The following is a 22,174-nucleotide window of genomic DNA, read 5'->3' as shown; positions in this document are numbered from 1 at the left end:
CCAACATCTCCTCCCCCTCCTCAAAGGTTATTGGATGCTGGAGCAGTACTATTATGGGCTCATCTGAGTGGCTGATTTTTCCCTTCGGGGGCAGGACAGCCTCCTGTCCATCAGTCATCCATCCAAGTACTAACTGGCTCACCCTGCTTAACCTTCCAAACTCTGATGAGATCAGGCTGATCAGGGCTATTTGGCCTGCTTTGGATATTAACCTTTAGAAAATTGTCTCTGGGACTGTTCTGAACTAGTACTGGAATATGTTTTGAGTGCCTTTATACCGTTTTTCTATTTTCAGAAATCTATGCCTTATTGTTTGTCTGCTGTCAATATGACCTATCAGTGGAAAGTTGAATATGAAAAACTATCAGGAAAACCAGCAAAGATAAACATTTAAACACTGGACATTCTCAACATGACCAACATGGCCATACTTAATCCAAAGACATGAACAGAGAATATGGATCTTTCTACAAACTTGAAAACACTTCAGGTTTGTAGAACAACATGAAATGCTCCTTGAAAGTCTTTGCAAGTCCACTACTTGTATAAATATAATTCCCCATCAATTCTATGGCAAGATATCTGGGAGAAATCTAGCAATGATGTGAGAAACCAATGTCCTCATGCAGAATTACATAAAAAATGGATATCCTTTTGCATTGCCAGGGTTTTCCTGCTCCGCAAGTTAGTTACATGAAATACTGATTAAGAGTTATGTTCCAGGTTAGAAATTCCCTGGTTCTAGCCCTTACAACATCTTCCTACACTCTCACTAATGTAAAGTTGCTAGCTCAAGGCTGGGAAATTCCTGAAGAGTTTAGGAATGGAGCCTGGAGAGGAAGTGATCTGAGGAGAAGAGAGTCCTCAATAGGGTAGTATAATATTTTAGAATTCACCCTCCAAAGCAGCCATTTTTACCAAAGGGAACTGATCTTTGGATTTTAGCTGCAAATCTGAGAAATCTGGAGGCAGGCAAATCTACTGCTTGCTTCACCCCACAGAAAAGACACTGGAGCCTGCTGTTGGCCCAGAGGTCAATGCTACCAATCCCAGTGACAGGAGAAAGCAGATAAGCTGGGTGCTTTGGTGGCTGTCTGCTGTGACTGATCCCAATACCATGGAAGGGCTGGCCTGGCCCCACACAGAGCAGCAGGACTGTTAGTTAGGCATTGGAACTTTTTGGTGCCTTTCCCCCACCTTCTGACACCCTAGGAACGCCTAATGCAAGGGCCAGTTTTGCATCACGTCCATGTCCATGTGGTCAGTGGGTTGAGCAAAACCTTTTTTTCCCATTACATGTAACAGGTGCTGCAAAACCCAATATCTGAAAAGGGCTCCTGAGTTTTCTTGCAAGCTTGCATTGCCTTTTAGTAAATCAGACCATTGTTTCTTCTGGGACAATACTGTCTACTCTGTCTTTCATAGCACCATCCCAAGATCCTTAAATTGATGGTGCCTGGGATCAAACTAGAGACTTTCTGCGTATGAAACAAATGATATTCAGTTGTATTAGGTCTTGCCATTCTTGTATCCTCTGGGCATGTGTTAGAAGATATTTCCTTGGCTTGCTGTGATTTATTCTCTCATCAGTGGATAATCATTTGACATTCTGCTGTCACCGGTGCCAAATCTATCTTGCCAGTGTGAAGGCTGCGTTCGTTCTGGCTAATGGAATCCCTATAGTGTAGATTATCAATAGCTGCTTGTTTTGGTGGTTGCCTCCTGCTGCTCCTGTTTAGCTCACAGTATTATATTTGCTTTAACAGGTTTTCTGTACCCTCACTTTTTGTTTTTAATGCCATTCTCATGGTGAAACACAGCACAAAAAACTCAGAGCTGGAAGGATCAAGAGGGTGATGTTGTCCAAAAATGGGAAAATCGTGCTCTGAAAATCAAAGGAAGGAAAGCCTCTTAATTGGGAGAAACTTATCTCTTGGTCTGTAATGCAGGCCAGGGTTGGAATAGAAACAAGCATGACTCTGTTACAGAGAAAAGCATCTCTGCTTCGGATAGTTGATGAGGGCTACTTTTTATGAAAATTTTGTTCTTGAGTACAGACACCTCGTGACAGCAGTGAGCAGAAGGGGCATGTGGGTGTGGGAGTTAGGATTGCCATCAATAGGTTGGGAAGTTCATAGAGATTTGAGAATGAAGCCTGGAAGGGTGGGGTGTGGGGAGGGGAGGGGAGGGACTTCAGTAAGGTAAAATGCCCTAGACTCTACTCTCCAAATCAAATTCAAATTTAAGATCTTTATAGGCACACACAAAAAAGCTTCAATAAATTAAAATATTAATAGAATAAAATCAGGTCAATAAGATCTGAGGTTTAGGCATTAAGGGAGTGATGCATTACATTCCCAGCCTCTTATTGCTTGCTGCAAGAATTTAGCAACTGACCCTATTATGTTCTTATCTTGGGCAGTCATAAGAAAGAATACCTTATGCTCATCAGGCTACCATATCTTACTCCCAAGCAATGGGTTATAAGCTTGGACTGGATAAACTGGTAGAATGAGCAGCACAGGAAAACGTGCCACTGATTCTTTGTGGCGCTGGCCACAAGGGCATAGCCTAGCTTTGAGTGGAATTTTCTAGAATCTCCCATATAACATTGCTGAGGGTAGCACATTTAGTCTCAGTAGCAATGCCCTGCATTGTTGTGGCTCAGTCAGGTAGTTGCCAAAATAGGTTGCCAATGACTGACTACTTAATGAGATCCCTAAACTCCAGGAGGAAGTATTTCTGACTTGAAGAATGAGTTCTTGAAGCTCCATATCTAATAATCTGTGTTTATTTATATCAAATGCATTTTTTTCAAAAGGCACTATAGGGAGTCTAGTGAGATTCACACTGATGTTATTTCGTTTTCAATACATCTAAGCCACACCGGTGACTGATAGCTAGCATATCCGCAGTAAGGCTATTAGTTTCAGATTTGTAGTGCAGCCTAAGCCAAAACTTAATGGTTAGCTGCCATGCTTTGGTTGCCAACGGTCTTTGATTTGTTTCTAGACATAGAGCTGCATAGGTGGTGCATTTTGCAACACCGAGAATTTTGCACAGAAAGCATGATTGCTGTCTTTCAACAGCCCGGTAAAAGGCATTAATTCAGATGATGATACCATAAAGTAGTTGCATTAATTTTGTGTTAAACACCCTGAGGGCTTTAGGAATATACTGATTGCCCTTAGTGCAGTAGAAGGAAGTAATTGCCAAAGCACTACTTTTAGCAGTTTTAAAGGTAAATTCTCTATGGGTTGCCCAGCTAGCATTGTAATGTAAGTACATGCCTAAATATTTAAACCACTTAACTTCTTCAACAGCGTTTCCTCTAATTTTCCAATTACAAGGTCTCCATGTCACAAAAACTACAGTCTTTGACTTCTCAAAATTCAGTGTAAGGCTATTATTCTCACAATACTCCAAAAATCGGAGCAATAAGTGTTTTAAGCCTATACATGAGTGTGAAACTACTACAGTTTTGCCTGCATATAGAAGCAGCCAAATGTGTCACATACCGAGTCTCAGACTGTACCCATCTTGCATGCACAGGGACAGGGCAGGATCATTTATAAATAAATTAAACAAAAAAAAAGCTGCCATTGTCTCCAGGGGAACTGGTCTCTGTCGTCTGGAAATCAGTCATAATTCTGGGAGATCTCTAGGCTCTCCCTGGAGGTTTGCAACTCTAGAATGAATGCCATTCTTGCCTGTTCTCATGCCATCTCATCTGCTGATATGACAGGAATTTGGTTTCATGGTTTCAGTGTAGCATCGAACAGTGGTATGGACATGCCGTTTGTTCACAGAACATGTATCATGTAACATTCTTGTACATTTTTCTGGTGTGTGCGTTAGGGTTACTAACTCTGGTTTGGGAAATTCTTGGAGATTTGGGGGCAATGCCTGAGGAGGGCAGAGTCTGGTGATTAGATGGAGCTCAGCAAAAATGGACAGCAGGATTGTTTTGGGGACATGCACGTTCTCTGGAACAGCCCAACTTGTGCCTCGTTACATATTTTAATAATGCTCAACTTTGTCTCTTTCTCACAAACAGCTGTACATCCATCCATGCAGGATGTATGACATATGAGTTCACTGTAGCATGTGAACAGGACTAATGATAGAGGGGGAGAGATAAAACTCCCTGAGGAGGGTATTCCATAACGTTGCTTCCACAACTGTTAGGAGGCAGCTGTGCACAGTTATCTTGCTCTGTCTGCTTCTTCTGCTGCCTTCAGATGTTTCACCCATCAAGAAGCAGGAGATGGACCCAGTGTCTTCAGGCATCAGGGGCTCCTCTGCCATCCCGTGGCCCTTGACAGGTTCCTACCAGGCCAGCTTCCAAGGCTAGCTCTGCTGCAGAGAATTATGGGGATGCTACATTGCCTTGAAAACTTGCCTGGAAAGGGTTTCCAATTCAGTTTGAAAGGGCTTAAGACTGTGGGAGCAAGCAAAAAATAATGTGACATAAGAGATAGCAAGCTAGACTCAGAATGGGGAGATACAAGTTCAACTCTCAGCTCACCTATGAAGCTCTCTCCTAATTCTCAGTGGAACCTGTGTCATGGGACAGATATAAAGATAAAATTAGATACAGACTGTTTTTAAATTCTCTGGAGAAATGACTTGTTTTTGTTTATTAGCAGACAATTGGAATCAGTTGTAAAGGGAGGGTCAACTACATGGGGAATATCTGTAATAATTATTATGAAGGTATCCTAGATTATGGGAATGATTATATTAGGCAAAAGCACTGTAAATACCAACCTCAGAACAGAAAGGCTGTCGTTTTGCAAGCTCTAGCTGCACATTAGAGGAACAGACTTTTCTGGCAGGATATCCTCATCCTGCAGTGGAGTACATAACCCATTCCTGGAAGAAGAAGAAAAGGGGATGTCATTTTAGGCAGAGGCTTTTCATTGGTGTTGTCTGTTGCTGCCATTATCTGGTGCAGCCTGGTGCTTTGGTAGCCCCTGCTGAAACCAGATGTTTCTAAATGAGAAAGCCAGGCTCTAGATAAAGTATTTGCTTCATTTCGGGCTAATCTCCAGAGCTAGGGTTTTACAGAGTGAAACATTGCTGGTAAGCAGCAAGAAAATTACACAAAAGCAGCTTTAAAAATGTTCTAAGTAGTCAACAGATCTTGGTAATCTTTTTCATCATTGGTTTCCATTAGAATAATCTGACCTTGAACTGCATTTTGTTAGTGCTAGGGTTGTTTTGGATTATATTATGTAAACTTAGAAGAGTATTCAAGTCCCAAGAAGTCCTAGTTCCTCTCTGTATCACACTATCCCTGTGTCCAGCACTGTGTGTAATATGTTAAAAAGCATACTCACTAACTGCAACAGGTTTAGAGTAGCCAAGCTCTGGCAACCCTTCAGAGATATGGGAAGGGGGCAGGTGGAGTCCAGATGTCCAGCATCATGCCAACACTGCAACATTACCCAGAAGTGAATCACCACATCAAGGCAATGCTCTTGGATTCACTCAAAACTCTTTGGTAAAGCCATATTAAGAAGGACTTATTGCAAGGCTTCTGGGGACTGTAAACTGATCAAGATTGGTGTTTCGAGTTGGTGACTATGCACCATAGAGTTTTGGATGGATCCTAGAGCATCAGCCTTGACACAGTAGCATCATTTCTGGGTTTGTATAGGAAGTGATATTGCAAGGTCAGCATAATGCTGATTTTACCCCTTGTTTTTCTTTCACTGGGAGTCCAAGGGTACAGAGCAGGAGGTCTTCCTCCAGAGGGAAATTTGGTGCTACTAGTTGAGCAGAATGATGAAGATATTTGGTGATCTGAAAGGCAGATCCTATGAGGGAACATTATGGAATTGAGCATGTTAGGGAAGATTGAGGGACACATGATTGGGTTTTTCAACTTTCTGTAGGTCTGTCACATGGCACAGGCAGAATGCAGGTTGACTTGTTCTCCGCTGTTCTTAGAAGATGACCCCACATTGGTTTGGTATTGAGCCAATGGTTTACCAGGACCTTCCAACCCTATGATTCTATGGATTTATTTTGTAATTTATTATTGGGTAGCTATTCACTTTATTTAATATTTTCAATTTAACCTAGTAATAGTCTATAAGTGGACATCCCATTTGTGTGACTATTTAGGACCAAACCCATAGCAAATAGTGTATTGTCAAAGGCTTTCACGGCCAGATTCAACTGGTTGTTTTGGGTTTTCCGGACTGTGTGACTGTGGCCTGGTAGATCTTGTTCCTAACACAGTGTGTAACAGACCTCTGTGATACACTTCTGAAGATGCCAGCCACAGATGCAAACGAAACGTTAGGAACAAGAACTACCAGACCATGGCCACACAGCCCAGAAAACCCACAACAACCATAGCAAACAGTTTATTTGAAATAAGATACCTAATATCAAGTGAAATTCTTTTCTTAATCAAAAAATTACTTCAGCTGATGACTGGCTAGTCAGTAGCTCTCTCTGTAGATAAATATCTCTTGGCACTCCACCAACGAATGTGAAAGATGTAACCTTTTCCTCTGGCATGTCTTCAATTTTACTGAGCTCGAGGAAAAATCTGGAAATGGTATACAATTTCTTTTATATATCCCTGCTCAATTTCCTTTCAGGCTGGCTAGAGAATGTAGGAGATCTTGCATTTCTTCACTTTCTTGGGACTGTATAGTTCTATTTGTGTATGATGTGAAGCTATACTAGTTCCAGTTTGTTATACTTTGGTGTTGCATTTGATTTATCTTGGGTCTTCTCTATGTTCTGCTGCACGGGAGCTAATCCCTTGCTTTGTGATCCTATGAACAGTTGCTGAGACCAATTGCCACCCACCTGGAAAAGAGCTGGGTAAGAATAATTCCAGAGGGATAGCTGTGCTAGTCTGTTGCAGCAAAAATAAACCAGATTCTGATAGGACCTTTGAGATTAAGAACTTTTTAATTCCAGTATACTTGTGGGCTACTTTTGTGGGCTACAGCCCAATTCTTCTGATGCAGTGGGTGTTCCATCATTAGGCACAACCTACCTACCTACCTACCTACCTACCTACCTACCTACCTACCTACCTACCTACCTACCTACCTACCTACCTACCTACCTACCTACCTACCTACCTTCCTTCCTTTCTTTTCTTTTCCCTCCCTCCCTCCCTCCCTCCCTCCCTCCCTCCCTTCCTTCCTTCCTTCCTTCCTTCCTTCCTTCCTTCCTTCCTTCCTTCCTTCCTTCCTTCCTTCCTTCCTTCCTTCCTTCCTTCCTTCCTTCCTTCCTTCCTTCCTTCCTTCCTTCCTTCCTTCCTTCCTTCCTTCCTTCCTTCCTTCTATCAAGCCACATCAGACTTATGGCAACCCTTGTGGTATTTTGAAGGCAAGAGACATTCAGAGGTAGTTTACCCTTGCCTGTCTTTGCCATTGCCTGCCTCCTTGGAGATTTATCATCCATATACTTCCCAAGGTTCACCATGCTTAGATTCTGAGATCTGAGATCAGACTAGTTTGGGCTATTCAGATCAGGGCAAACTCTTTCTCTAAGAGGTATGAAAAACTGTTGTATTGCAGTGAATTAGCAGCGTAAATAATAGGGCAGAGATGTGAGTGTGTTGTTTTGTAGAACTTTACTGGATAACAAAAGAAAGTTACACTAAATATAAGAGCAGCAAACTCTAGCTATGCAAGTGCTCAGTCTCGGTATCTGTGCAGCTGATCTATGCCTGTGTGTCTGCCTCTCCTCTTGCTAGATGAAGAAACAGAGAGATCTTTCCAGAAACTCATGAGATTCTAGGGATGTGACTTCAGCAGTTAACTCTTGCTTGACTGAATGAAGCAGGCACTTACAAAATCCTAACAAAAACCCAGCAGAGTCATAGAACCATGAAATGCAGGTGAAATGTAGTTGTATAAAATTTAAATGTATAAAATTTAAATGTAGTCAAGAAAAAAGCAATGATCTTTAACTAGTTTTGCTAAAGTAGTTAGTCCTTGAAGACGATGAGGAGTCCCAGGTTCTGTGGATAGTTACCTGAAGAAGCCCACAAAAGTTTATGCTAGAATAAAAGGTTGTTAGCCTTTAAGATGCCAACATAAAACTCCTTCTCATAGTTGAATGAGAAAGATTGCCCACAAGACTAGGTCATTCATATACAGCCCACAATTTCCAACATTATGGTGAAGTGGCAGAGCTGGAAACTCTGGCTTGGGAAATTCCTAGATATTTGGAAGTGGTACCTGAGGAGATACTTCAGTTTTTCCTAGATTCTATGGTATCCACTCTTCAAAGTTGTCATTTTATGCAGCAAAACTGATATGACCTAACCTCCTAACCCCAACTTTTTTCCAATTCATGATAATTTCATTATTGCTAAAAGAAACCCTTCTTATATTTGATTATTGGAGTCAGTAATGAAAGTGACAAGGAATGGATTTATTCACCCTCGTGGAATGCTGTTAAGTTTACATAAGAATGAGCAATGATGACAAGAACTCTATGCACATAATGTTTACATCCTGTAGCAAAACATATCCTGCTATGAAATGATAAATACATTTGTACTTCCACTGAGGTTTGTAAAGAGACACTACAGTAAAATCATTGTGACCTGATGCCTGGGGATTTTTTGGACTTCTGCTTTAGGCTCAGGCTGCAAGAAGCAGTTTTTGAGATTTATCCCCTAACTCCTGCAGCGCTGCTGGCTGCAGGGATAATGTAGTCAATGCATGTGTGTGGGACCCTTGGCACCAGCAAGTGTTTAGGTTTTTAATAAGGGTGGAGGTTCAGAAAAGTAACATCTTCTAACATACTGAACATTCTCCTGTCACTAGAGATCCATTCTATAGTTATTAGATTGGAACTGAACTGATCTGACAGCATTACTCACTCAGTTGGTGTTGACATTAAAACTTCCCGTAGTGAAGAGGCAGGGGGAGGAGTGAATCTAAGTTTGTTGCATTCTTTTTTCTTTTAGGAAACCTCTGTTGTAATCTGATTGATTCTGACACCCTTTGGTTTATTATTGGTATAACTGCTCTAGAGGAAGGAAGGAAATCTTGCAACAGGAGAGACCAGAGTACATCTCACGGGCAATAACGTGACATTTTGCTTGCACTGAACATTCCAAGTTGCTTCCAGATTAACGTTTTTGCATAGCTGCATTGTAAAAGCAAAGTTTGCTTTTGTGCTTGAAAGATCACAATGCAAAGCGGTGAACAAAAGCAACGAACCCTTCAACTAGTGGTCCTTCCCCATTGCAGGTTGCTGTTTGTTGTGTTTGTGGGTGACACGTGAATGCCTACCGTCTTTGGAGTGGAGTTGTTTGCCTATGAAATCTAGATTAGGCTGGAAGAGAGTAATTTGCCCAAGGCCACCCAATCAGTTTCACATCAGAGTGAAATGGTAGATTTAGAAACCACACATCCAAGGCCAGTACACCCAATTTGCCTCCTTGGCTTTAAAAATGTTTGGAGGGTTTTTTTCTTTGGCAATGTTTTTTCTTCTCTGTATAGTGTAAGTGCTTCAGGAGCCCTCTCTCAGCCTGGTATTTTTTCACAGAGATCAGGTAGAATTCACAATTCAGTCCAAATGGTTTGTTTACAAATGCTCATGTTTAAGAGGAACAGATGACAGGCAGCAAGACCTCCTTTCAACTTCCTCTAAGAGAACACTGGCACGACATCCAGGGTCACATTAGTACAGAGTCCCCACAATTCCTCTTCCAGTAGCTTCAGTAGCACTCCTGCCTACAGAAGCAGTTATATTCTGGCATGTGATTTGATTATTCAGGCATCATTCCCTGCACTTGAATAACGTGAGGGTGGCAGCTTTAGCTCTACAAACCACCACTGTAGGAGCCATAGCACTTTGCATACATCTGACCAGCAGCATCAGCTGTGTGAGGGGTTTACAATTGTCCTATTACCTCTTCTTGCACTGCCAATAGGCAGTAGTGGTATTAGAAGAAGCTCCATGTGAGTTGATGCAGGTCATTATTGTTGCTAAAGAGTCTAAGCTAAGCAACCCCTACAGTGCAAGCACAGCTATTGAGGTTTGGCTCTCTTTGCTCCAGCCTACTGGTGGTCTGCCAGGGCAGTGGCACAGCAGAAACTTTTATAAGTCAGATGCACAATCCATCCTTGCTGAAATGCTTAGTACAACACTGTGGTCCTCTCTGTTTAAATATCAGAGCAATGGGTTACATCCCAGTCTTCTTTTGAAACTAGGCTTGCCTTGCTGGCTTCCTCCCTCTGGCAAGCTTCATTGCTTGCCATTGTTCTGAGCAGCGATGGCAGGAAAAAAGTGACATCATTGACATCATGACATCACTTCTGGGTACAACATAGAAATGTCAAATGGTAGCTTAAGAATTGCTGGAATCCTATGGTAAACCCATAAGAGTTTCCAGAAATTCCTAGAGCTACCCTTTGCAAACCAAAGTCCAGTTTAGGTATGCGGAAAAATGTGAGAGCTTCGATGGATTCTGGTTGCCAAATTTTGGAATTTCTTTTTGAGCTAGCAACATTTTTTTTTCTAATTACGCATCTTAACTTTAATGAAGGGACACTTAAAGATAATATTGTTATGTCCCATATGTAGTTGAAAGGAATATGATCCTGAATGTACAATGGCCTCCTTAAAAATGTTATACCCAAAAAAAATTATTGGATATAACTGTAGCTTATATACAAATGTGACTCCTTTTTAATGACTTCCTCATCCTAATAATCAGATTTTATGAGAGAACAGCCTTTGTTCTGTGCCTCTTTGTCCCTCCTTCCTTGTAGTATTTTGGCAATACTATTCACTGTTTGTTGTACTATCCCTGCATCATTGCCTGCAATGTGGGGCAATGCTTGATGATGGTGTCCTTTTCACATACTTAATTTACCTGACTGTTCCAAAGATTGGGACACAAAGAAACTGAGTAGAGCAGCAGCTCCACATTGCAGGCTATATCTTCATTGCTGAGATTTGATTTTACCCTAAGATTTCTTAACACATCTGGTATAAGTTAGTGTAGAATCATACAGCATGAGACAAGGGGGAAAATCAAGCAGGTCTTCTTGTAAGTAAGTAATACATTACCCAGTGGTGTTTATTCCAAGGCCAATAGTCCTAGGGTTGCAGTCTTAGAGTGCCCTGTAAAAATCTGCCTGTGGTCAAAGAATCACATTTTCTTTCAGAATTTCTTCTTCATTCACTGCTTTACCACCTATCTCTTCTCTGATGTTTCTTTTCCTTGTTTGACTTATGTATTCTGCCCGATCTTCAACTTATTTCATAAGGTTACTAATTCCATTAACGGTGGTGTGCCTTGCACCAGAGGAAGGTGCCAACTCATTTATTGCAAGTAAGTTTTCTGTGACTTGCAGAGCTTCCAGGTAGCAACAGTGCATACAGTATACTCCAGTGTTTGCCTCACTAGAGGCAAACTTGCTTTGCTGCCATGGTGCCTTTCCATCCCCTGATCTTACTTTCCAAAAGACTGCAAAGGCAAGGTAGCCCTTTCAGCCTGCTTACAAGTCCATTCTGTACAACATCAGTTTCCTTTTCTTTGGATAAATGAATCCATTTGTTTGTTTGTTGGTTCCTTCCACAGCAGGCAAGGGGAAAAGAAATGCTCTTCATGACTACAGAAAAACAGCTGACATGATGTTACTGAGGATGGACAAAATACTGAAAGTGAAGACCAAGCTGCTAAACACCACTGAACAGTGTGCCAAGCGATGTAGCAGAGGTAGAGGACTTTCATTCACTTGCAAGTAAGCAGTATTTTAATTTACTTTTAGTATTATGAAAGGACTAGCTCTGGCCCTAAGCAAAATGGTCTGACAGGGATTGATACTCCAGTTCAAGTGCATGTTCATAATTTGTGGTGTTTGACTCTGGCCGTTTCCGCACGGCCAAAAGCAGCGACGCGATGACGTCGCAAATTGCGACGCATCCCAAAAAAAGCGTTCACACAGACAGGCGGAGCTGCGGGCGTCCGCAGCCCCGCAGAAATGTGACGGTTCGCACGGAAGCGCTGCGGAAGCGGCGTCTCGCGACGTTGCGCCTGCGCACTTGCGAAGCCGTGCAGGCCCGACACCATTTTTGACGACAGCTCCGGGCGGCTGTTCGCACGCAGTGCGGCGTGATGCGCCACATGGGGAAAAGAGGGTTTTAAGCGCTTTCTGAATACACCGTCTTCGCGCTGGTTTAGCGTTTTCGCGACGGCGCGACTGCGCACCTCCGCCGCTGCGCGTGCGAACGCTCTCGCTCTGACGCTTCTTTTTCCGTTGCGACGACGTCATATTTTGCCCGTGCGGAAACGGCCTCAGTTTTAGCAGCTGAGAGGTCTTATGAGACTTAGAAACATACAGCTGGAAGGGAACCCAATGCAGGAAATTCAAAGCTACCTCCTCTCCTGCCCTGTGACTCCTACTGTATTCCCAGAGGAAGTCAAAGAAACTGCCAGGATCCATAGGCCAATCTGGCCTGCAAAATTCCATATCCTGGGCATATAAAACAGAGCCATGAGAGCCGAGCACCAGTTCACTCTTTCCTGCCCTCCCTGTCTATCTAGCCTCTGCTTAAAAACCTTCAAAGAAGGAGAATCCACCACCTATCGAAAAAGCCTGTTCCACTGTCCGGAAGTTCTCCTTAATGTTTAGCTGAACCTCTTTTGATTTAATTTAATTTCTTTAGGTTCCAGTCGGACATTCTGGGGCAACAAAAAAGAACTCTGCTTCATCTTCTATATGATAACCTTTTAAATACTTGAAGATGGCTGTAATATCACCTCTCAGTCATCTACTCATCAAGCTAAATATACCCAGCTCCTTCAACCTTTCCTCAGAGGACTTAGTCTCCAGACCTCCTCCTCATCTTTGTTGCCGTCCTCTGGATATGTCCCGGCATATCAGCATCCTTCCAAAACTGTGATGCCCAAAACTGAACTCAGTACTCCAAATTAGGTTTAATTAGAGCTGAGTAATAATGCTGTCACTTTGCATAGTCTAGACACTATATTTCTGTTGATCCAATGAAATTGGGCTAGCCTGGGCCATCTAGGTCAGAACACTGGCTAATTAGTAGATTTTAAAAAATCAATGGGAAAGATTGACTAACAAAAGTCCAGCAGATAAAACATGCACCCTCCAGCCCATTTAAACTAAGCCCTCCAGGGGAGTAATCCTAAACAGGTCTATCTTGAAGTGAATCCTATGTCATTCAAAAGGGTTTACTACCTGGAAAAGTATCCCCAGGGCTGCAGCCTAAATTATTTTACAATTACTTTCTTTTGGAATTTCAGCATGGCCAGTATCCTCCACAAAAACTCCCTACTTTTCCCATTGTTCTCATCAAAGAAACTCTTTTAATTGCCAATCCCACCATTATCATCACACTCACAGGTTTGTGAAAGGTTGTTGGCTCCTTATGTAAGCAACTTGGTGGCTTTTCAGCATCATGTAATCAGTTCTATGGCCAAGACTTGTTACAACTGTCTTCTCAAAAATTAAACTGTTGGGTTATCACCTTAACTGCATCTCTAAGTTCTTGAGGGCCTATGGTTAGACTGCTTTCAGCAACAAAATATTATTTTTGTGTTTTTATAGCTGGGCCTGAAACAGCTAAGTACTTTAGGGTAATCAGACTAGGCTTCTTTGAGGTTCAAATAAAAGGTTTGGGGACTAGGGAAAGCACTGGTTCATTACTAACCCATGGGGTAACATTGTATCATGGTGCTTACTACAGAGACTAATTGTGGGATGGTTTGCCACTGCCTTCCCCAGTTGTCTACACTTTACCCCCAGCAAGCTGGGTTCTCATTTTACTGACCCTATCTCAGAAGAATGGACGTCTGAGTCAACCTTGAGACAGCTACCTGAAATTGACTTCTGTTGGGATTGGACTCAGATTGTGAGCAGAGCTTTGCCGTAGCTTATCCCTCTGCACCACGACCTTCCTGTTTGGGAACTAGATTAACATGATTGTGGTGCTAAAGTACTTAAAACTGATCTCCTTTGATCCCATTTCTGACGTTTTCAACCAGATTCAGTGGTCATGCTTGTAAATACATTCCTGCTTGGCTATGTCTGTGCATGGAAGGAAACAAGTGAGGTAAGATGAACTCTTTGCCAAGAAGCTTCTAGAAGCCAGAGCTAGCCCTGGAAGCCAGTTAATTCCAGGTGATTTTGTGAACTGGAAGATACTTTGTTTTTCTCTAAGGGAACATTAATAATAACAACAATAATAATTGTTATGAAGTGACAACCAAGTTATGATGACCTTTCATGGAGTTTTTAAGGCAGGGGTGGTTTGTCATTGCCTTCTTTTACATAGCAATGGTCATCTTCCTTGGTGGTCTCCCATTGAAATTCTAACCATGGCTGGCTCTGCTTAGCCTTCAAGCTCTGACAAGATCTGTTGAGATCAGGCTATGCCATGTTTTCTTCCCTCTCCTGGGAGATCATTAGAAGACCACAAATAACTAAGGCCGTTTCCGCACGGGCGGAATATGGCGGCCTGGGGATGGCAAAAATGCCGTCCCCAGGCCGCCGTTTGCACAGGGGGCGCAGCTGTTTCGCGGCGGCCCTCGCACCGCCCAACCGGCGCCGAGCCGGCGTTTCCAAACCACGTTTCCAAACCACGCTTCCCCAGCCTGGTTTTTTGGAAACGCCGGCTGGAAGCCGCTGCCGTGCGAACGGCAGCAGCTTCCCAGCGCTTCCAACCCACTCCCTCCCTGCACTTACCTCGTCCCCAGGCCTCCGGCATGTTGTCGAGGCCTGGGGACACGCCCCCCTGCCCTGTGACACAGGAGCAGGCGCGCAGGGTTGGGGGGGCGTGTCCTCAGGCCTCGGCGACGTGCCGGAGGCCAGGGGACATGCCGGATCGGCCAGGCGATGGCGCTCCGCAGCGCCGTTGTCCCAGCCGGTTCTGGGACCGTCCATGCGGACGGTCCCAGCGTCGTTGGGTCGGCGCAAAATGCGCCAACCCAGCCGCTTCCGCCTCCGTGCGGAAATGGCCTAACAGTTGGCTGTTACTGGGCTTTCTTTATAGTTAGGCTGTTATGTTGAACCCCTTCAAATGGTTCTTGGAAAACTCTTGGAAAGTACATTGACTACCTCCATTAACAAGAGCTATAAATGTTGGGCTGGATGTTCATGATTTGATTCTGTAGACTATAAAGTTAGAGTAACCATCAAATTTTGTGTAGAGTGAAATTTGAAGTGAATTTTGAAAGTTCTGATCTTCAGGAACAGCTCAAAGAATTTCAGAGGCAGTTAGAAATATTAGTAAACTTTCTCAGGGTGTTTCCATATTTCTACTATAAAATAAATTACAAACAATTTAGCTACCCCTTTGGCAACTATTTAGATTAGCAACTTTTCTGTGTGATGTTTTTTCCCCCTCAAATCTTGTAGTTCTAGCATTAATACCCCCGCAACCATTTTTGCACTATTCATAAGCATGTGAGAGAGCATTTGGAGAGCTAGTGGTCATCACCAACTGGTGGTCTGCAATGGAGTGGGCAGCAGGTTGCCTTGAGGAGGTAGGGCATGGATATTCTTAGTCACTGCTCCTCTCTTGTGGAACTCTTCCTTTAAGTGGCCTCTCAATCAACATTTTTAAGCAGGTGGAAATTGACCTCTTGTTTGGATGCATGGCTTGGCTAAATGTGGAGGAAGTATAGCTGGTTTCATTAGTGGTACTGCTTGTGTGGCTTTGGACCTTTCCTGGCATTATTGTTCCCTCTGCATTGAGGTTGTGGTGAAGCAAATCATATAATCCCCAAATCATACTGATTCAGAGACAACCCTGAGAAGAAAATAATATCTAAAGAGTTCAATTAATGAATTGCTGATATTTGATGGAGTTCATCTGCTCTGTGATACATTCCTAACTTTTAGTGTACACTATTTTTAACTTGCTTAGAAGAGTGACAATACTAATATTATAAATCTGGATCTCTTATTTTTAATTGTTGGCAAAGAGGAGTAACTCAATATAATATGTGTTGAGTCTAATATATTATTGAGGCTAATATCAGACATCCACTGGAGAGGTCTTGTGAATAGTCACTTAGAAAAGATAATGTTGGAGGCAGCAATTAATATGGAGTTTCTAAGGGAGAAGTACTTTTGAATGTCCTGAAATCCTGACCAGCTCCATGTGTATGCATTTTTATTAACTTGGTTGGGCTGTTTTTGTAATATACAAAATGCCCTTGATGGTTGCATGTTCTCTGCTGTCTTGATCTTACATATCTGGCTGGTGATTGTTCTTTTGACTGTAGCCATAATCATCCTATAGTCCCCTATGGAATCAAGCAGTCATTTTTCATTTTGGACTTGATCCATTCCCCCTACCCCACAACACCTGGCTTGCATTATCCCAGGACATCAAACTAGAGGAGAAGGAGAAGGAAATGCAAATAAGGATACACATATGGGGGGGGGGGGGTTGTTGCCATGGCAATCTGAGGTTGATCATCATGCAGTGGCGTTATAGCAATGACGTTGCCATAAGCAGTGAAATCCTCAAAATGTTGAGCTTTGGCATCAAGTCAGTTTAGGCAGATGGAGTTGTTGCACATCTAGAAATCCAAAGGAACTGTTATTGTTCACGAACAATGAGATTTGACTTCCAGTACAGTGTCTGGACCTTCTAACTCCCAGGATTTTCCAGGTGAAGAGTAAACTTAAATACAAACTTCTAATCTTCTTTGTATGTTTTTCCAGGGGGAGGGTGCTGTGGCTTAGTAGAAGAGCATCATTTTGTCATACAAAACATCCCAAGTTTAGTCCCTGGCATCTCCACAGTGAAAAGGATCAGATGTAAAGGACCTTGTACTGAGACCCTGGAGAGCTGCAGCTATTGACAATACTGACCTGAACCGACAATACTGACCTGAGAAGACTGAGGGACTGATTCTCTATAAAGCAGTTTCATGTAAATTCATATTATGGCCCATTCTGCACAGCATAAATAAAACTTGAGATTGCTAAAAGAAGAGCTCTGGGGACATCTCCCCGCCCCAACAGCTTCCCCCCCAAATGTCCTCAGGATGTTTTATTTCAGCTCAACTCATTTTTTTTAAGAAAACGGTAAAAAGAGAAAGAGAGCAATCGCCTCTAATTTAGTTGGCTTTAAAAGGTAACGAGATAAAATTCTTGGAGGATGTTCACCAGTGGCTTCTAGACACAGAAGCAGTAACACTCAGAGTCCTTGAGGGCCACAACAAGGAGAGACTTAATGCCTTTACTCTGAGGGCCTTAGTTGGCCACTGTGTTAATGAGGAAGCTGGACTAGATAAACCATTGGTCTCATCCAGTATGGCTGCTCTTGGGTTTTTGACTTTTGAATACTTTATTAATTTGAGTGAATACTTCATTAATATGACTTTTGGATACCTCATTAATATGAGCAGTTTTGGAACATTTTATTGGGTACAAAAGATATGTGCTAATTATATATAGGCCCTTTCCGCACACGTGCCGAGCGGAGCCTCCACCCGCATAATTTATGCCGGCAGAGGCTTGGGGGCCATTTGCACGCTAGTGTGCGAGCGGCTGGCACTTCCCCCTCAGCTGGAGAGGCGGCTCCATATGGAGTCGCCTCTGGTCGCCCCCTTCCACTCACCATCCCACAGTGTTGCTCTGGAGGACTGCAGAGACCCGCCCACGCTGCCCTGCGACCTCCAGAGGGATGCTGCACAAGATGGTGAGTGGAGCCAACGGGGAAAACAGCGTCTTCCCGGTGGTACGGTTCGCCCGGGGAAAGCCAGGACGGCTTCACGCCACCCGGGGAAAGCCAGAACGGCGCTGCTGTGAAGCAGCAATGCGTCCTGTGCGAACGGTCTCCCAGGGACGGCGTTTTTGCTATCCCTGGGATGCTGTATATGGCCCTTGCAGAAAAGGCCATAGTGTGTGATAGTGCTTGCTATTGCCATGCTGAAATGAAAAGCATTCTTTTGTTTTGCAAGACTGAAAGGATAAGGGCTTTTTTGGAGGAGGTTTCTAGAAATGTGATAGCTTTGAGGTGAGTTTCTAGGGATGTGATGGCTTCTGGACAAGAAATTAGAATTCTTTGTGATTAAATTGCAGCAAAATATGTTTCTAATCTATCTAGGTGTGTGTTCTGCTGGCTCCAGGTGGAAGTATTGAATCCTGAGAACTGTGGTCATTCTGTAAGAGAAACCTGACTTCAGAGTAGTAACACAGTTTGTCAGTTTATAGCAACTTTTTCTACCCCTACTCCCAGTGGTGGGATCCAAAATTTTAGTAACAGGTTCCCATGGTGGTGGTATTCAAACAGTGACGAAGCGCCAATGGGGCCGGGCAGGGCACGACAGGGGTGTCGGCAGGCATTCCAGGGGCGGGGCATTAATAATTTCTCTGTTACTGTAAAAAACTCTTACTGTAAAAAAAAGGTTCCTAATTTCCAGCTGGTATCTTTCTGTCCATAATTTAAACTCATTATAGCAAGTCCTATCGTCTACTGCCAACAGAAACAACTACTTCTCTAATTGACTGCCTGTCAAATACTTAATACTTTCAAATACTTAATTTTGTTTCTAGAAATCAAAAGAAGGATACTTTCCTTAAACAAGGAACTTTACTATATTTCTAAAACATGTTTTTAAAACAGCCCAACAGGGAGAATTATCCCGTTTTCTACCTTCGCTAACCAGCCATATAGGAAACAACAGGACTTTGTGCCAACTGTGAAATCATGAGTGGTCACTACAGTTTAGTGAAGTTTCACCATCACCACTGTTTGTTAACTATATTCTGAAGGGCTAATACATTCAATACTCAAAATAATTTGCACTTTAGATTAAGACACAAATTCATTAAAACATGGATCCGATGGACCATTCCTACTGCATAGGCCCGTGGTGGCGAACCTTTGGTACTCCAGATGTTATGGACTACAATTCCCATCAGCCCCTGCCAGCATGTCCAATTGGCAGGGGCTGATGGTAATTGTAGTCCATAACATCTGGAGTGCCAAAGGTTCGCCACCACTGGGTAGGCATATTCAACAGCTAGATATCAAGGCTACTGCCAGGATACACGGGTCATGACTTTTTTAAAAAAAATTGAGTAAGCATTAGTAGTTAGTACCTTTATACCTTTCACTTATACAAAATGCTTTGTAATCCTTTAGCCCCATAAATACTAAAATCAGTCATTAACACTCCCTTTTTATTCCTGGGTGACCTTGGGCTAGTCACAGCTTTCAGCCCCACCTACCTCACAGGGTGTGTGTTGTGAGGGGGGAAGAGCAAAGAGATTGTAAGCCCCTTTGAGTCTCCTGCAGAAGAGAAAGGGGGGATATAAATCCAAACTCTTCTTCTTCTGCTGCTGTATAAAGTAAAAAATAAACCAGAACATCATCCATTGTGAACTAGAATTCGCAATCCATACTGTATATTCTTCAAATATTTCACATTAATTAATCCAGAATTAGAGACACAGATTAGCATAACATTCTCACATGCAGGAATACAGAGCTTTTAAGTGGCCAAGCATCATGGTAAATCAAAATTCATCATAAAATGAACAGAGTGCCAAAATAAATAGCCTACCAAGCAAGTAAAGAGTCCCCTGGACCCAACAGTAGTTAAAGGGCCCCTCCTCTTACTAGCCGGCAAACTCCGGGCTACAAGAAAAAAGAAGAGGGAGAAAAAAGAAGAGGGGGAGGCGAGGGCATGGAGATGAAAAAGTCGACCAATTAGTAACCCCCTCTCGGCACATACAAATAATTGGTAACCCACTCTTGGGAACTGGTGAGAACCTGCTGGATCCCACCTCTGCCTACTCCTAATTTGTTTTCTGTACATAGAACAGTACTGGTGCTCCCCATGGATTTTGGCTGAAATCAGAATCAAGACTGTCAATTATATAAGTGGGAACTATCATACTTCATAAATTAAGTTCTCAGCAAGTTCTCAGCAACTTCCCACTGATTTCAGCTTGAAACCCAGAGCAAAATGCTTCTCTTTCAATTACCTTTTCCTTGTATATTCATTTCAAAGATATTTCAGACAAAGCAAAGTATTTTGAGATATTTCTGACTCCTACTGGAATTCGAATGAGGTTAAATTCCAAGATCTGTGCATGGAATTTACTTCAAGCCTTTCTCCTTGTAATAACTTCTGTTTCATTATTTTGGAATGGAGTACTTTATTTTAAACATCTCAGCAAGGGGACACTGAAGGGCAGCTGGCTGCAAAATGTATTTTATGTGGATCTGTCAGATGCTGATGAAGGTGTTATAAAAAACAAGCACTGGCTACAGGAAGAGAAGTCAGAGGTTCTACGCTTTAATACTGCTTCTCTCTTTGGATTTTGAATGTCTTGTTTATTTCTCTGTGTATTTATGAAATGTCTGAATGCAGCAGTAATGATGTACCATGAATGGGAATGTTAGTATATAGAAATATTAGAAATCTTTGGCATATATCCTCCTCTGTCTTCTCCTTCACCTTTAAATTGGAGGGAAAGTTTTATTTTTTTAATCTAGAACAAAGGAGAAATCTCATGGGATGACATGAGTCACACTTGGAATAAACCTAGCATCATATGGATGATATATCCTTTTAATCCAGAGCTTTCTGTTCTCTGTGTGGGGAAAAATTCCTGTGTGGACAAAGCTCAGGATTCAACCATGATTTGTAATCCTAGATCATAGGCAAGAGAACAAACCACAGGGTCTGGTTTCACAAACTAGTCTGGTTTGAGAAAGACTGATCTTTCTCAAACTAGAAAGTATCCAAGCTGATACAGAAGAGAAAGAAGAAAATGAAGCATGTGAGCCCAAGGACTTCTCAGCATTCTTTCTGAGGTGACCAATCAGTCTGTCACAAATCTGAACAGTTTCTTTGCTTTATTGCTGGGCTGTATTGCTGAGGCAAAACAACATTGCCAACATACTTCTTTCAGGGTGTCTTTTGGAAAATGCTTCAGTAGAATTTGCAATCAGCACCATACCATTAGATCATATATGATCTGTAGCATTAGTTTTCATGCCAATATTGAAAGGCAGTGAGCCTGATGCTCACTCACTCCCTTGAAAAGCTTTGTTATTGTTGGCATGCACAGGAAATAATATCTGACCTGGCCACTCACAGTTCTTTGTCCATAGTTGAATAATGATATGAGAGAGAAGACACAGAGAGGTCCTGCACATAAGATTCATCTGGGCCTTATGCTTTAGTCTACCTAAAAGTGACATATCCTGACCTGGATGGCTCAGACTAGCACAGTCTTGTTAGATCTCAGAAACCTAAGCAGGATTGGCCCTGGTTAGTACTTTGATGGGAGACCACCAAGGAAGGCCAGAGGCAGGCAATGGTAAACTTTTTCCATTCATCTATTTCCTTGAAAACCCTACAGGGTTGCCATAAGTTTGCAGTAAATTGACAGCTCTTTCCATTACCTGAAGAGACACACATACACAAGAACCTGAGGTTCTTTTCTTCTTATACAGAGTTGGACATCCAATAGAAACTGATGGTAACAATTTATGGACTCACTACACATTTGTCTTACTTTCTGCACAGGGCTTTTGCATTTGATAAAGTGGTCAAACGCTGCCATTGGCTATCCTTCACGAGCCTAGAAAATGGAGTGCGGAGCAAACAAGACAACACTTTTGATCTCTATGAAAACAAAGGTAAGCTGCTTAGCCCTTGAATATAAGGTTGCTGGTCTCCAGGTGGGGCCTAGAGATCTTTGAAAATTACAACTGCTCTTCAGGCACAGAGATCAGTTCCTCTAGGAAAAAAGGCTGATTGGAGAATAGACTCCATGGATTATACCTTGCTGAGGTTTCTGCCATCCCTGTACCTTACCCACCAGGAATTTCTCTATCCAGAGTTGGCAACCATATACAAACATGACATTATTGGCAAGGCTATCTGTATGAGTCTGTTACTGTATTCTCATTAGAGATGGTGAATTTTGTTTCCTTGTCAGTCCTCTGCCTTAGAATGTGCAGTTTTCAACCTTGGTGTTTTTGTTGTTGTTGTTTTGACAAGAACTGTAATTAGAAAATATATTTGTGTAGGTGAAATAAGCAATGACCTGATAACCCAGGCTAGCCTGATCTCATTAGATCTTGGAAGCGAAGCAGAGTTGGCCACCAAGGAATACCAGGGTTGCTGCATAGAGGCAGGCAATGACAAAGCAACTCTGAA

The 22,174-nt window shown here is 42.5% G+C and overlaps 1 protein-coding gene across 2 annotated transcripts in view; it reads left to right on the top strand.

The window, feature by feature from the left end:
* HGF (hepatocyte growth factor) overlaps positions 1 to 22,174 on the top strand; it is a 72,875-nt gene that overhangs the window by 5,553 nt on the left and 45,148 nt on the right. For both annotated transcript variants that reach the window (XM_048501210.1, XM_048501209.1), the window contains exons 2-3: positions 11,585 to 11,747; positions 21,539 to 21,651. In XM_048501210.1, coding sequence (XP_048357167.1) covers positions 11,585 to 11,747; positions 21,539 to 21,651 — 276 coding nt within the window. The remainder of the gene's footprint in view (positions 1 to 11,584; positions 11,748 to 21,538; positions 21,652 to 22,174) is intronic.

This window comes from Sphaerodactylus townsendi, linkage group LG06 (assembly GCF_021028975.2).
Source record: "Sphaerodactylus townsendi isolate TG3544 linkage group LG06, MPM_Stown_v2.3, whole genome shotgun sequence".
In the NCBI taxonomy this organism is placed as follows: domain Eukaryota; kingdom Metazoa; phylum Chordata; class Lepidosauria; order Squamata; family Sphaerodactylidae; genus Sphaerodactylus; species Sphaerodactylus townsendi.
Note: the sequence above shows the minus strand (reverse complement) of the source record. Positions and strands in the feature narration are given on the sequence as shown.